The sequence below is a fragment of the Protomyctophum parallelum genome (assembly GCF_964188405.1).
Source record: "Protomyctophum parallelum genome assembly, chromosome: 14".
Lineage (NCBI taxonomy): Eukaryota > Metazoa > Chordata > Actinopteri > Myctophiformes > Myctophidae > Protomyctophum > Protomyctophum parallelum.
Window position 1 is genome coordinate 15909405 of NC_139709.1, and position 14445 is coordinate 15923849.

General features: G+C 42.6%; 1 protein-coding gene across 2 annotated transcripts in view; it reads left to right on the plus strand.

Moving 5' to 3' along the window:
- piezo2b (piezo-type mechanosensitive ion channel component 2b) overlaps positions 1–14445 on the plus strand; it is a 131775-nt gene that overhangs the window by 25156 nt on the left and 92174 nt on the right. For both annotated transcript variants that reach the window (XM_083782150.1, XM_083782149.1), the window contains exons 4-5: positions 7297–7339; positions 14122–14284. In XM_083782150.1, the coding sequence (XP_083638276.1) occupies positions 7297–7339; positions 14122–14284 (206 nt within the window). The remainder of the gene's footprint in view (positions 1–7296; positions 7340–14121; positions 14285–14445) is intronic.

Sequence of the window (14445 nt, forward strand, 5' to 3'; positions counted from 1 at the left end):
GCTTGTCTTCCCTCCAGATAACTGTGCACCATTTCCTCCGTGTCTTTATTCGCCAGAGCCAAATTAGCCATTAGGGCAGTAAAACGAGTTGAGCGTGAATGAAACCCCTTCCAAGAAAACCAACATCTCTCTCTCCAGCTGTTGTAGCGGGTCACCAGTGATAAGTCAGCCAGAGGGAGCCCTGCTTCCTTTAGGAGGCGCACATCCCTCATTCCTTTGTGCTGAGCTGGGGTCAAATAGAGGAGTGTGTTTGAAAACCTCATTACCTAGTGGAAGAAATTATGTCACTTTAACGCATTAAAACAACATTTAATTAGCTGTCTAACATTTTAGTGGATCGGACTGCTTGTATTTGTGAGACATGAAGCAACATAGAGGAATGGAATTAGAACTTTCATCTACAGTATGCTTTCCTGTGATTCTCAGTCAAAAGTCTGCCATCGTCATGCCATGTGCCACTTTGACTATACAGTGGAGTGCACAGTAGCCACCAACGACAATGCACGCCCGGCTTCTCCATGTAGTCATGAACCCAACTGGACCATGCATTTTCAGTTCTGCAATTAAGCACTTCCAACCTGGTGTCCCTATTTTAAGGCACGTCATTATAGGCAAATATAATCAAAAGTAACCAATCCACAAGTTCACAGCGTAAGCTTGAAGATCGCCTATTTTTGCTATTGGTCGCACAACAAAGTCTATAAGTGATTTTTTATTTACCCAGGGTAGTAGCTGAGCACAAGTGCTCATTTTCAGCAACGCCCTGCACATAGAGACACACAGACATACACACATTAAAACCTGGGAGCTGACCAGTACAACCACAGTCTTATACTGTTGGACACTAAGCAGCTCCACTGGAGCAGTTGGGGGTTCAGTGCCTTGCTCAAGGGCACTTCAGGCACTTGTGATAACAATCACTTCCTGACCCAGATTTTTCCTGCCTGTCCGGGGAATCGAACCGGTAACCTTTCGGCAACAAGGGCGCTCCTCTAACCCTTAGGCCACCTTAGGCCACCGCTCCACTAATACTTAGCCCATCGTGGCTTTGGGTAAATTGGGTAACAGCCCACCTTTACAGCCATTCCTTTATTTCCAGCATGCTAACCTTTACAAACTGACCTCACCTACACCATATACTCAATATCCCTCAAATGTGACACATTCATTCAGTGCACCCTCCCTGCACACAGAGTTCACCACATAAAAAATCTGCAGGGCAAAACACTCAAGGTTTTGCAGTGCATGCGTGCGTGCGTGTGTGTGACATACAGTACTGCTGCGCTGCCCCGGCAGGTCCCCTCCTCTCCCCTACGGAAAAGGCCACTTGGCAACGTGCCCCGGAGATAGAGAGAAGAGAAACGATGGGATTGCGTGGAGAGAGAGCGTGCTGCTGCAAGGTTAACAGTCCAGCGAGTACAAAGGGCGTTTTACGATGTTCACATCACATAAACTCTGAGAGGACAGGTATTTTCAATGCCTGGCTGGGAAAGAGAATATGGCCGCGAAAAAACTGAACGGAAGTCTTGCCCTTTGCTCAAACTACACAGTAAGAGTGTTTGTTTAGAGTGTACAAACGAAACCAAATTGATTAACTTGGTACAATTTAGGCTTCAGATGTTCTTAATCCAACGCGATTTACAGCAAGCATGGAAAACACAAGGCAATACATCAAATGCATAGAAATAGTAATCTAGGATCATAGGTAAATCAAGAACCTATCATCAGTCTAAACAGTATAATATCAAAAAATCTATAATCTGTGCATTGAAACTATACACTATAGGATACCAGGTCTACAAATGACCTGGCATCTGTCTACTGTACATAACATGCTATCTAAATTACATTTCAGCCTTTGCATAAGCCTGCAAGGTTGTCATGGCTAGGGCAAGTGCTACGGCAAGGTATACATTAGGTACATTGTACTCTTGTGAGTTTAGTTCAGTCAATTTCCGGATGTTATAATGTAAAAAATAAAAATGTTGAATACATGTTGATTCACTTGTGCCCGAGGGGAGAGAAGCATTGAGTTAAATTGACAATCAGGATATTACAAGTGCAGGATATTACAAGTGGTGTGCCCTTCAGTGCAGTGTCAAGCGCAAACGTTCCAAAATACCCCAGCATTCCTTTGGATATTAACATTCCAATAGGGCACACTACAACAACAATGCGTAGCTCTCATGCTACTATGGTATGAATGGATGGGACTGCCCTGCCCTGTCGTTACCCTCTTTGGCATTCCCTTGTGTGTGATGTCAGTCGTAGGTTTTTCTGAAGCTTTCATTGTGCACCTGTAGGGTTGAGTTTGGACTGGGGAAAGATAGTTGTTGCAGATGTTTGGTTCAGGCATTCCTGAAATAGCTATGTTTTAGCCCTTTGGGTATCATGCCGACACTTTGAAGAATTACTTTTATTATTTTGTATTCGTCTTTGTCAAAGCCATAGCCTTTTCTTAGTGAATAAATCAATATTTTAACCAATCTGTGTGTAGTTTTGATTGAATACTTTATTGTCCATTAAATATTCAACACTCAAACAACTGGACAAAACAACTCCACAACAAATAGGAAATCTCTCTCTCTCTCTCTCTCTCTCTCTCTCTCTCTCTCTCTCTCTCTCTGCTCTTCTACTGAGACATTTACATCTTGTGGTCACAGGTAGGACCACTATTGTTTGGCAAGAAGTGTTGTATGACCTTCAAAGGGAAATACCTCACCTTCCCAAACAAGCTCTAACAATACCGTTACCATACAATGTTTTGATAAGAGCTGGTTTTATTTTTCACGTGGCCGTTTTTGTTCCGTGTCAGTGTGTACATTAGAGCCACTTCAGATATAAATTACCCTGTTCCAACACTTCTAACGTCCGTGTTGATTCACGCTCGCCTGCATCAGGAGAGGGGGCTGCCGTCATCGTAGCGTGTCCCGACATCTTTCACGTTCCGCCTCTGTGCAATGCTCTCTCTCTGCCTCTGTGCAATGCTCTCTCTCTCTCTCTCTCTCTCTCTGAAACTGCTACAGCGCTGTGTTTCAGAGCAATTCAACAACCAATTAGGTGCCTAATAAACTGACAAAACAGCCCCGCCATATTGATTTGTCATTGAGTTTGATATTCTCGAGTCACAAAGGGATTTTGTGTTTTCCTTGGCAGAGGAACAAAGGCTAATCAGGGCAGTCACTGGCAGTCCTCTAAGGCAAGCGGAGGAGTTGAATACCTGGAAATGTGTCTCTAAGCGTCGGCCTGACGTTCAGGAACACTTCAGTTAAGGCCCTGCTTCCCGAGCCACGCTCAACGTGACATGGTTCATTCTGTTGTTTTTTTTCCCAAACTGACCATGCAGTAATCCTGGTCTCTAAACTGACTCCCCCTGGCCAGCCGGGGCGCCTTATGGAGGGGAAAGGAACTGGTTGGAATAACGTGTTCCTTCCACGCGCTATGTCCAACCAGGGAAACTCCCCCCTGTCAGGTGTAAAGAAGCAACTTGGACACTCAGGCATGAAGGAAGCATGAGTTCAAGTCCGTTGCTCTCCCCAGATTGGCGGAGGGTGTGTAGAGCCCAGGATCACATTAGATGATTGACACAGGGGTGAAAAATGCGTTACAAAACTGTGGGATAAAAAATATATTAAAAGTATATTTACTTAATATACTTATGTACAACGTTAGCCTCATAGGATAAATGCCTAAGTCATTTTTTGGCGAAATTGAGATTTCTGCATACAGGTGATCTCCTGGGGCTGCTGCATCGTTCTGGATCATCGCCTATGTCCTCAGCCAATCACAAAGCTCACAATCTTCAAAAATGATGATCTGCCTAAGTCACTTGTGTGATTTGAGCATTTTTACGTTGCCGCCTAACTCACTTTGTGTGACTTGGGCATTTTTACATTGCATACACAGCAAACAACAGTTACTCTAATAGACCCCCAGGTGTTTAGTATGGAGTTAACATTACTCTAACAGACCCCCAGGTGTTTAGTATGGAGTTAACATTACTCTAATAGACCCCCAGGTGTTTAGTATGGAGTTAACATTATTCTAATAGACCCCCAGGTGTTCTGTATGGAGTTAACATTACTCTAATAGACCCCAGGTGTTTAGTATGGAGTTAACATCACTCTAATAGACCCCCAGGTGTTTAGTATGTAGTTAACATTACTCTAACAGACCCCCAGGTGTTTAGTATGGAGTTAACATTACTCTAACAGACCCCCAGGTGTTTAGTATGGAGTTAACATCACTCTAATAGACCCCCAGGTGTTTAGTATGGAGTTAACATTACTCTAATAGACCCCCAGGTGTTTAGTATGGAGTTAACATTACTCTAATAGACCCCCAGGTGTTTAGTATGGAGTTAACATCACTCTAATAGACCCCCAGGTGTTTAGTATGGAGTTAACATCACTCTAATAGACCCCCAGGTGTTTAGTATGGAGTTAACATCACTCTAATAGACCCCCAGGTGTTCTGTATGGAGTTAACATTACTCTAACAGACCCCCAGGTGTTTAGTATGGAGTTAACATTACTCTAACAGACCCCCAGGTGTTTAGTATGGAGTTAACATTACTCTAATAGACCCCCAGGTGTTCTGTATGGAGTTAACATTACTCTAACAGACCCCCAGGTGTTTAGTATGGAGTTAACATCACTCTAATAGACCCCCAGGTGTTTAGTATGGAGTTAACATCACTCTAATAGACCCCCAGGTGTTCTGTATGGAGTTAACATTACTCTAACAGACCCCCAGGTGTTTAGTATGGAGTTAACATTACTCTAACAGACCCCCAGGTGTTTAGTATGGAGTTAACATCACTCTAATAGACCCCCAGGTGTTCTGTATGGAGTTAACATTACTCTAACAGACCCCCAGGTGTTTAGTATGGAGTTAACATTACTCTAATAGACCCCCAGGTGTTTAGTATGGAGTTAACATCACTCTAATAGACCCCCAGGTGTTCTGTATGGAGTTAACATTACTCTAACAGACCCCCAGGTGTTTAGTATGGAGTTAACATTACTCTAATAGACCCCCAGGTGTTTAGTATGGAGTTAACATCACTCTAATAGACCCCCAGGTGTTCTGTATGGAGTTAACATTACTCTAATAGACCCCCAGGTGTTCTGTATGGAGTTAACATTACTCTAACAGACCCCCAGGTGTTTAGTATGGAGTTAACATCACTCTAATATACCCCCAGGTGTTCTGTATGGAGTTAACATTACTCTAACAGACCCCCAGGTGTTTAGTATGGAGTTAACATCACTCTAATAGACCCCCAGGTGTTCTGTATGGAGTTAACATTACTCTAACAGACCCCCAGGTGTTTAGTATGGAGTTAACATTACTCTAATAGACCCCCAGGTGTTTAGTATGGAGTTAACATTACTCTAATAGACCCCCAGGTGTTTAGTATGGAGTTAACATCACTCTAATAGACCCCCAGGTGTTCTGTATGGAGTTAACATTACTCTAACAGACCCCCAGGTGTTTAGTATGGAGTTAACATTACTCTAATAGACCCCCAGGTGTTTAGTATGGAGTTAACATCACTCTAATAGACCCCCAGGTGTTCTGTATGGAGTTAACATTACTCTAACAGACCCCCAGGTGTTTAGTATGGAGTTAACATTACTCTAACAGACCCCCAGGTGTTTAGTATGGAGTTAACATCACTCTAATAGACCCCCAGGTGTTTAGTATGGAGTTAACATCACTCTAATAGACCCCCAGGTGTTTAGTATGGAGTTAACATCACTCTAATAGACCCCCAGGTGTTTAGTATGGAGTTAACATCACTCTAATAGACCCCCAGGTGTTTAGTATGGAGTTAACATCACTCTAATAGACCCCCAGGTGTTTAGTATGGAGTTAACATCACTCTAATAGACCCCCAGGTGTTTAGTATGGAGTTAACATCACTCTAATAGACCCCCAGGTGTTTAGTATGGAGTTAACATCACTCTAATAGACCCCCAGGTGTTTAGTATGGAGTTAACATTACTCTAATAGACCCCCAGGTGTTTAGTATTGAGTTAACATTACTCTAATAGACCCCCAGGTGTTTAGTATGGTAACATCACTCTAATAGACCCCCAGGTGTTTAGTATGGAGTTAACATCACTCTAATAGACCCCCAGGTGTTTAGTATGGAGTTAACATCACTCTAATAGACCCCCAGGTGTTTAGTATGGAGTTAACATTACTCTAATAGACCCCCAGGTGTTTAGTATGGAGTTAACATCACTCTAATAGACCCCCAGGTGTTTAGTAGACATGTATTAAAAAATGCCTAAGTCACAGATTATTTTCTTGAAAATGGCCTAAGTCACTTTTTTTTGTTATGGAATGACTCTCATGTTTATCTTTTTGTAAAAAACATTTTGTTAACCCCTCAGGAAACCATTGTAAAAATCTGCATTAAAAACTCTTACATACTTGCGAGAAAATGTGTTTTTCCTTATTATCCGAAAATCATAAAAAATGACTTATGCATTTATCCTATGAGGCTAACGTTGAGGTAATCCAATTTTCAGTACTTTTACTTCTACTCCACCACATCTCAGAGGCAAATACTTATTTTTACTCCTTACTTACTTACTTACGCCTACTACCCCTTCTGGGGCATAGGCCGTCAACAAGCGATCTCCAGGCATCTCTGTCTTGAGCTGTTCTCTCCAGCTGGTTCCAGGTCATCTTCATGGTCTTGGTGTCTGCCTCCAGGTCTCTGTGCCAGGTGTTTCTTGGGCGACCCATTTTCTGCTTGCCCTGCGGGTTCCATGTTAGAGCTTGTCTAATGATGGTGCTTGCGGGCTTTCGTAGGGTGTGGCCTATCCATCTCCATCTGCATTTTCTTATTCTTATTATTATATACATTTCGCCCATTTGAAAATAGCAAGCTCACAATGCGTCGCATTGGCTTTTTTCAAAATATACATATACAATGTATACATTTGAAAACTTGAAATAGGACATTCTTCATAGTGAGTAGGCTACTTTCTACTTTTGGTACTTTAAGTACATTTTGATGCCAATACTTTCGTACTTTTACTGAAGTAGAGTATTTCCATATTGCAGTGTTGATAGTTTTACTTAAGTTTGAGAACTTGTTTTTCAAACTGACCGTCAATAACCTGTGTATTTCATATTCGGTTAAAAGTCACATGCACATTCCTGTGTGTCATTGTCCTCTGCAACCAAATAAACTGTTATTGTCATACTCAGGATGCATTTCATTGCACACGCAAAGTGATGCCTAATCAGTAAATATCTTCTTGTTGTTTTGTTCAGGCTCGACGTGGGAAAAATCCATACGACAGATTGGCTTTGAGAGGTAAGAAATTAAAGTGATGGAGCCCATCCCTCAGCACAGCAGTACTGTATAGCAGACTGTATGTAATAACAGCATGTGGAAATGCTTGATTATAATGTTGTCCACTCCATGGCTGTTGTCTTTTAACCCTCCTATGCCCAGCTTTGTGTGTTCCTGTGTACCAAATAACGATGATTTGATTGGCTGAGCATGGAATGTGATGTATGATGATGTATGACGATAAGAGCGCCCCTCACTTCACGGGTACAGGCTTTAGTTCCCGACACTATTATTGGTCCGACAGTCATTATACCTATACCTCAAACCCTAACCTAACCATAACCGCAAGCACGGGAGCAGCGCATGTTCGAGCGGTAGTCCGACCGTTGTTCCCGCATGTCGGACTAATGCTTTTTATTACCATCAGATCCCCACTTCACACAATAATATGTGTAGCAGAGTGGCTCAGTGCCTCTGCCTGGTGACCTAAAAGTGTAATATGTACAGACTAAAGGTCCTTGCAAACTGGACTGGGGGAAACCGCGGAAAAACGCTGCTAAAAAAATAAAATAAAAACGCAGCAGTGTGCAGGGACCTTTACAGTGAATATAAGTCTGATTATGTAGTAGAGTGACATCCGCCCTTCAGTGTCTCTGGATGCTAAATAAAGAGTGTGCGCGACTGCGCGTGACATCATCAGAAGTTATGCGGGATTGCCTACTGAGTGACAAAAACGACGTTCTGGCTTTGACAGCCCATACATCCAAACAGAAAAGTCATATCTGATTGCATTAAACAACGTTAAACTCACTTTGCCACTCACTTTGCCACTCGATTTGCCACTCACTTTATGCATGCACATACCCTCTATTGTTGCTGTGAGGCAGAAACCTTGTCTCTCCATTTTCTCCAACTTGGAGTGTTACACAAAATAAGTGAAAATAGAAGATGTACAAGCTCACAATAGTGTTTTATTATAAGGAGGTGAGCGTACCTGAGGTAATGCCAGCTAGTAGTTTACCAGCTAGCATTATCTATTCATTATTGTCTTCTAATCTCCGTCCATCACAGAACCTTTCGCGGGTGAATGAGACTGATTGCATAGCATACCATATGTCCTTCTGATTGATTTTTGAAAGGCTGCTATTAACCAGGCTTTCATTTTTGTTGGTGCAAAAATTGAAAGCCTGGAGGAACGCATTGGCCGCTCTGGTCTAAAAGTGGGAGTCAACCCTTCCGGGTGGGCGTCGCTCCAAATTATGTGACGTAGCGCTGCACTAGGGGGGAGAGGAGGGGCCGGGGGTGACGGACAGATCGATGAGATCCAATCAGGGCGTGCGCAAATCTCAGCCGCGACCCGCCCCTCTAGACCAGAAACCTAACACGTTAGCTCAGGCTAGGCTGCTATGGTTCATAAAATTGCACTGAAAGTGATCCAAACGATATGGTTTAGGACTATACTGTAGTTATAGTATAGTACTATTTTTTATTATTACATTCAATTACATTCCTAGTTACCATTATACTTAATAAATTATACTCAGTGTAAACGGTGATTAGGTTGTATTTTGCCAGCACCGTGCGCATGTCCCTCCAATATACCTGTTATTATCTTTTTATTTCAAGACCCCCGCCCCCCACCCCCAGTGTGATATGCATTAGACCCCCGCCCCCCACCCCCAGTGTGATATGCATTAGCCCCCCGCCCCCCACCCCCAGTGTGATATGCATTAGACCCCCGCCCCCCACCCCCAGTGTGATATGCATTAGACCCCCGCCCCCCACCCCCAGTGTGATATGCATTAGACCCCCGCCCCCCACCCCCAGTGTGATATGCATTAGCCGCCCGTCCCACCATTTGATATGGTTTTTATATACACTGTAAAATCCTCCCATTTGGTTCCATTTGTACACTTTCTGAATTGTAGTCCTTCTTTCCTATGAATTATTAATTTAAACTGTGTGGGTTTTTAGATTGATTGATGAAAACCAGAAACGGTTTTCTTTCCTAGTCTAAAAACCAAAGTGGTGCTGCTGGTGGATTACATCGTAAAAAATACATCACTGTGCAGGTTTTGGTCAATTGAGCGTGAATTCTTTTCCCAGCAGAACTGTTTCAAACACTGTTTCAGTTCAGGAAAAGTGATAAAACTCACTTCAGTCACCCCTGTGAGTGCAGGCAGGCTCATGGAAGTAAACGTCAGCAATTATGCGCCAGCTTGCTAGGACTCATACTACATTACTCACTTACATGCTTGATAGACTGTGTATATGTTACAGTAAATGCGAGAAACCAGTACAAGTGAGAAAAACGGAACGGCGGCACCCGTTCTTCCGGCACGGAATGCCGTGGGTGGGTCCGGGACGGGTCCTTTTGAGGCAGGGCCCCCCCCAAGGGAGACAAAATAACCCCCCGACCCCCGGCCGATTATAACCTATAATATAATAATATCTTTCATTTTTGAAGGAAAATAAATAAATAAGTTTGCCTATGAATGCCATGTCCAAGATAGAGACCATAGAAGAGCATAGACCATAGAACCACCAGGTTGACAGGTTGCAAGTGGTTAATAACATTAAACACCACTTTGCACATGTGGCCACACACACACCAGCCAAATCACTTGACAAGGCTTGTAAATGCTGCTAACCTGCTCATACAGCGTTATGTATGTGGTTTGCCTTGATGAACGCTAAACCCGATTATGTGCGACGATCAGTTGACAGGCCCTATTTTTCAAGGCCCTTCACTGCCGCATCTGTCTGCAACTCTCGCCCTCCCGTCTCTCCGTCCATCCCATATCCCATGATCATATCCAATGTGGTTTCCTGAGTACGGGAATGTCCTAAGTTAGCCACGTCCTTTTTCCAGTACTCAAGAGCAATCGCAAGCTACATAGTGCGCTGTAAGTGGCGGAAGTTGGGGCCATAAACAATTTATCCCTTTCGCATTTACAGTACCTGTTTGTGTTGAGGAGCGTACTGTATACCCCTGACAGATCTGCCTATACGTAGCCATAAGTGCTGCTCTTCCCTTCCGTCAATGGCTGTTTTCAGGCCGAGAGCTGTAGGAACATAAACCCAACGTTTACAGTAGTGTAGGGCTGCACCATTATTATGGCTAAAATTATGTTTAGATGAATACTGCAATCACAATTATTGAGTATGATTGTTTTAGGTGGAAAAAGATGATTTTTGTTAATATTTGTGCTTCTCCGTGTCATATATTTGATCAAATACTGTAGTGTGTACTGTTATTGCTTCATGGGTGGAGAGATGGGTTGTACCATTTTAAATATGACACCTACACTTTAATACTTGTGTAATGGTGAGGAGACACGGGCAAGTTACAACTTGTTTCCAGATTATATCATTGTGAAACTTAAAATCAAGATTTTCAAGTAATTGTGCAGTAGAGACACATAGTCTCATGTATAATGTTCCGACATAATGAGAATTCCCAGCTTGTCCGTGTCTCTACAAGTATGATCGACTCCCCATTGCTGCAGACGTGTGGCTGACCTTCTCCAACCTGCGAGGAATACCAAATATTTACATGGTTGATCTGTGTGAACATATTCTGTGGTCTGCTGCGTATTTATGTACACTGGAATGGACACAGGCATGCCAGATTTTTACTGTGTTGTTGAACCTTCTGGAGATTTTATTTGGCCAAATTCAGTAGTAAACATCTAAAAGTGTTTTCTGCATGAGCACTCACCCGGGACAGCGTTGAGGATAGTTCACAGCGTCTAAGATAGTTCACAGCATCGTCAAGGATTGTTCAGAGCCTGCTAAATAGTACTGAACCTGTTTTTTTTCTTTTATACATTTATTTATACATTTTGTCTGAGGTGATTGATACTCGCAGTAATTACCCTGGTGGCCTTTCAGCAGCGAGCGGAGGCATTCCCCTTCAGTGTTAGTGTAATTTTCTGAAGCGATAATGAGTGGAATCTAGGAGTTCTAAAGATGTAGCTGGCTCGGGCCCTGGCCAGCGTTTGGAGGGATTCCATCACTTTGATCCATATGAGAACAAGATGCAAGAAGCTGCCATGATGATGGCTTATGGCAGATGACTGCAGATCTAATCTGGAGAGAGAGAGAGAGTGGAGGAGGAAGGTGCTTCTGAAATACCCGTACTGGAGCCTTCTGCATCTAATTCATCAGAACTTTCTGCAGTGCTGCTAGGTGCCCACATTATAATCCCAGTGGCATGACTCACCACACATTTCCTCTTAAGATTTAAACCAGGTTTCCACTTGGTTGTTTTGTCCCTCGATAGCACATGGGACCGTTAAATTAGTTCATGTGTAAAATGCTTATGAACATATTTTGTGGTGTTGTGTGCATTTAACCACATGAGCCCTAAGCATGTTTTTCTGGGCATGTCATAATAGGCGAACATTTGGCAAACATCTACAAGCGCACAACGTGATGTGTTATGTGAGCTTGTGTATCTGCTATCTTCTGTCAAAGAGATTATTCAGGGCAGGAGGAAGAGGGGGCCAAGGACTGGAGATCAATGAAGTATATTGGGTTTAAGTGGTTAAAGGTTTTAACCATTCAATGCTTTCAAACAATGCCAAATTTCAGTTGATTATATATAGTGTTCTGTGATTATACAGATCAATTTAATAATAATAACAATAATAATTTGTGACACTTTTTTTAAACTTTTGAGAATTTTTGTTTTTTCGTTGCACAGTCATGCATGTGGATTCCTTTATATGCACTACACAACTTATGCAACGCTAGGTGCCCACATAATAAGTCTGACTGCATGACCATCCGACCACTCATTTCCCCTCGGATCTAAAGCAGCTTTTCCACATTGTAGTCGACCCCCCAGTGGCACATGGCACAGCTAAATCACATTATGTGCACAGAACGGTTATGAAATGTATTTTGTGTAAACATTTTGTTTATGCTTTTTAAATGTATTTATCACAATTACTTATTTTGCCCTCAGCGATGTATCCAGGTCCAACCAAGATGTTTCTAGGGGTCTTATGATAGAGTTATTGCAATTTTATTCACAGAACCCTGGTTTAAAAAGTGGGACACACCGGTTGCATCATTGCTAATCTCTTGAGACAGATCAATGGATTCATATTTTATTTCTTATTTTTCAACGAATGGATTCTCCAGATTGCATAATTGCAGATATCGATGTTGTCTCAAAGGACAAATAATGGCCGACATGTTGGCCAGAGAGAAAGAGATATAATCCTTTGATTATGAGGAGTAAAAGTGTAGGTGTCATAAGTTTCTCTGGCCTGGCCATCATTTGAGAATGTGATTCACAGAGCTTCACAACAATAAAGCAGCAATCTTACAGTATGGAAACAGACGGCCTTGATTAGATTAAGCCAGTCAACAGGAGCCAAACAGAACGAACCATTTATCTGAGTGTGCGTTTTCCATTGTGTTGATTAGCGTCGGGTTTTCAACTTGTTAACTTTTACGAGCTTAGTATCGACTCGCTGGCCAGACTGCGATGGGCCAGTTCTTTGAAGGCAGACCATCGGTTTACTGCCGCACACTACAGTCAACATTTGCTCAACGTTTGCTCCTACGTCACATAAACACCCCACCTGTTTTGTTTATTGTCACTTAGTTCTATTCGGAGCTCAGCGTGAATTAAAGAGAAAACACTTTTTGGGGGCATATAACAGGATACTGTGCAGATTGTTGTAAAAAACATGAAATAGACATCGGGTTTGGATCCTTCGAGGATTTATTTTTAACAGCGAGTCTGTAAGCCATTTTGAGGATGATTCTTATTTATTTTAATCACAAGTCCAATCACAGCATGCCGTAAAGCCTGTCCTCAAGCGACACTGGCCTGACTGGTGGCAGAATTAACCATATGAACCCTACAGCAGTCCTAGCAACGGTCTCTACGCCATCATCATTTGGTTTCCTGTTTGAGGAAATATTTATGTACTTAATTGTAACACTACTCAAAGAGCAATACTCCAAACGTGTTATTTACCCATGGTCATACTTCATGGCTGAAGTGGTTTGGTGTAGACGAGGGGACCAAGTACAGACACCCAGTGTACCCTGGTCAACAAAGCAATGTCCAACGCCATGGTCTAAATACCAGTACAAGATGTGCACATAGTCCCCTCTGTGTAATAATAGTGTTGTGAAACAAGTCAATTTCATTGATATAAGAAAGAAGAGAGAGGGGCCTGTCTTTGTTGTACAGTTGTGCATTTGGATTGCTTGATGTTTTTTTTTTCCCCAAACGTTCCAGATAGGTTTTTCAGACATTTTCTCATAGCCATTACATTTGTTGTTTTGGTGCAATTTCACTAATTTAACGGGCATACATTAGAGTTACGTGTTTGATACATGTGAGTTTGATGTGGAAAACGGGCGGAACCCCCGTATAAAAGTTGAAAGACGTAAAACACCATATTAAAAGAATGGGAGAAATCCAGATTCCCATGCACCCAGTGAAACGGGTGGTGTTTACAGTAGTAATTGTTCCAAACGTCTATGGTTGTAACTACGTGTATCCTCGCAGTTTACCACTTCGCTAATCTGGAATGAACATTCAGCACAAATGGCCGATCTACAAGCTCACAATGTCACAACCTGCACGTTTTACTTTTAAAGTTAAATAAAACACCTGTAGCGTTTGTTTATAATTCTAGATGGAACAGGAACTCCAATGGACAATTTACTGCTGTTTTTCTACAGCAGTCAAAGTAATTCCTATTTCATTGTAAAAATGAAATTAGTAACTTTAGCACGTCCTCTCTCTTTCTTCTGTCTCGTCTTGTCTCCAGTGTGATTGGTGCAGACGCGGGAAATGGCATCCGCGTGTTCATCCCCGACATCGGCATGTTCGTGGCGGGCCTGGCCACCTGGCTGCTGTGTCGCAGCTTGGTGCAGAAGAGGCCGGCTGAGGACATGGCCCAGTACAACGCTGACTTCCAACCCGAGGACCAGGTGGACCTTCATTTTGTTGACATCCAGTACACACAAACCACAATGAAAACTCTCTACGTCTGTCTGTTTGCTTTCTGCCTATAAATGTGTCTCTTTGTCGTGTGCGTGTACAGTAAGTACTTTATTTGTATGTACTGTATGTTTAATGTATCGCTGTCTAC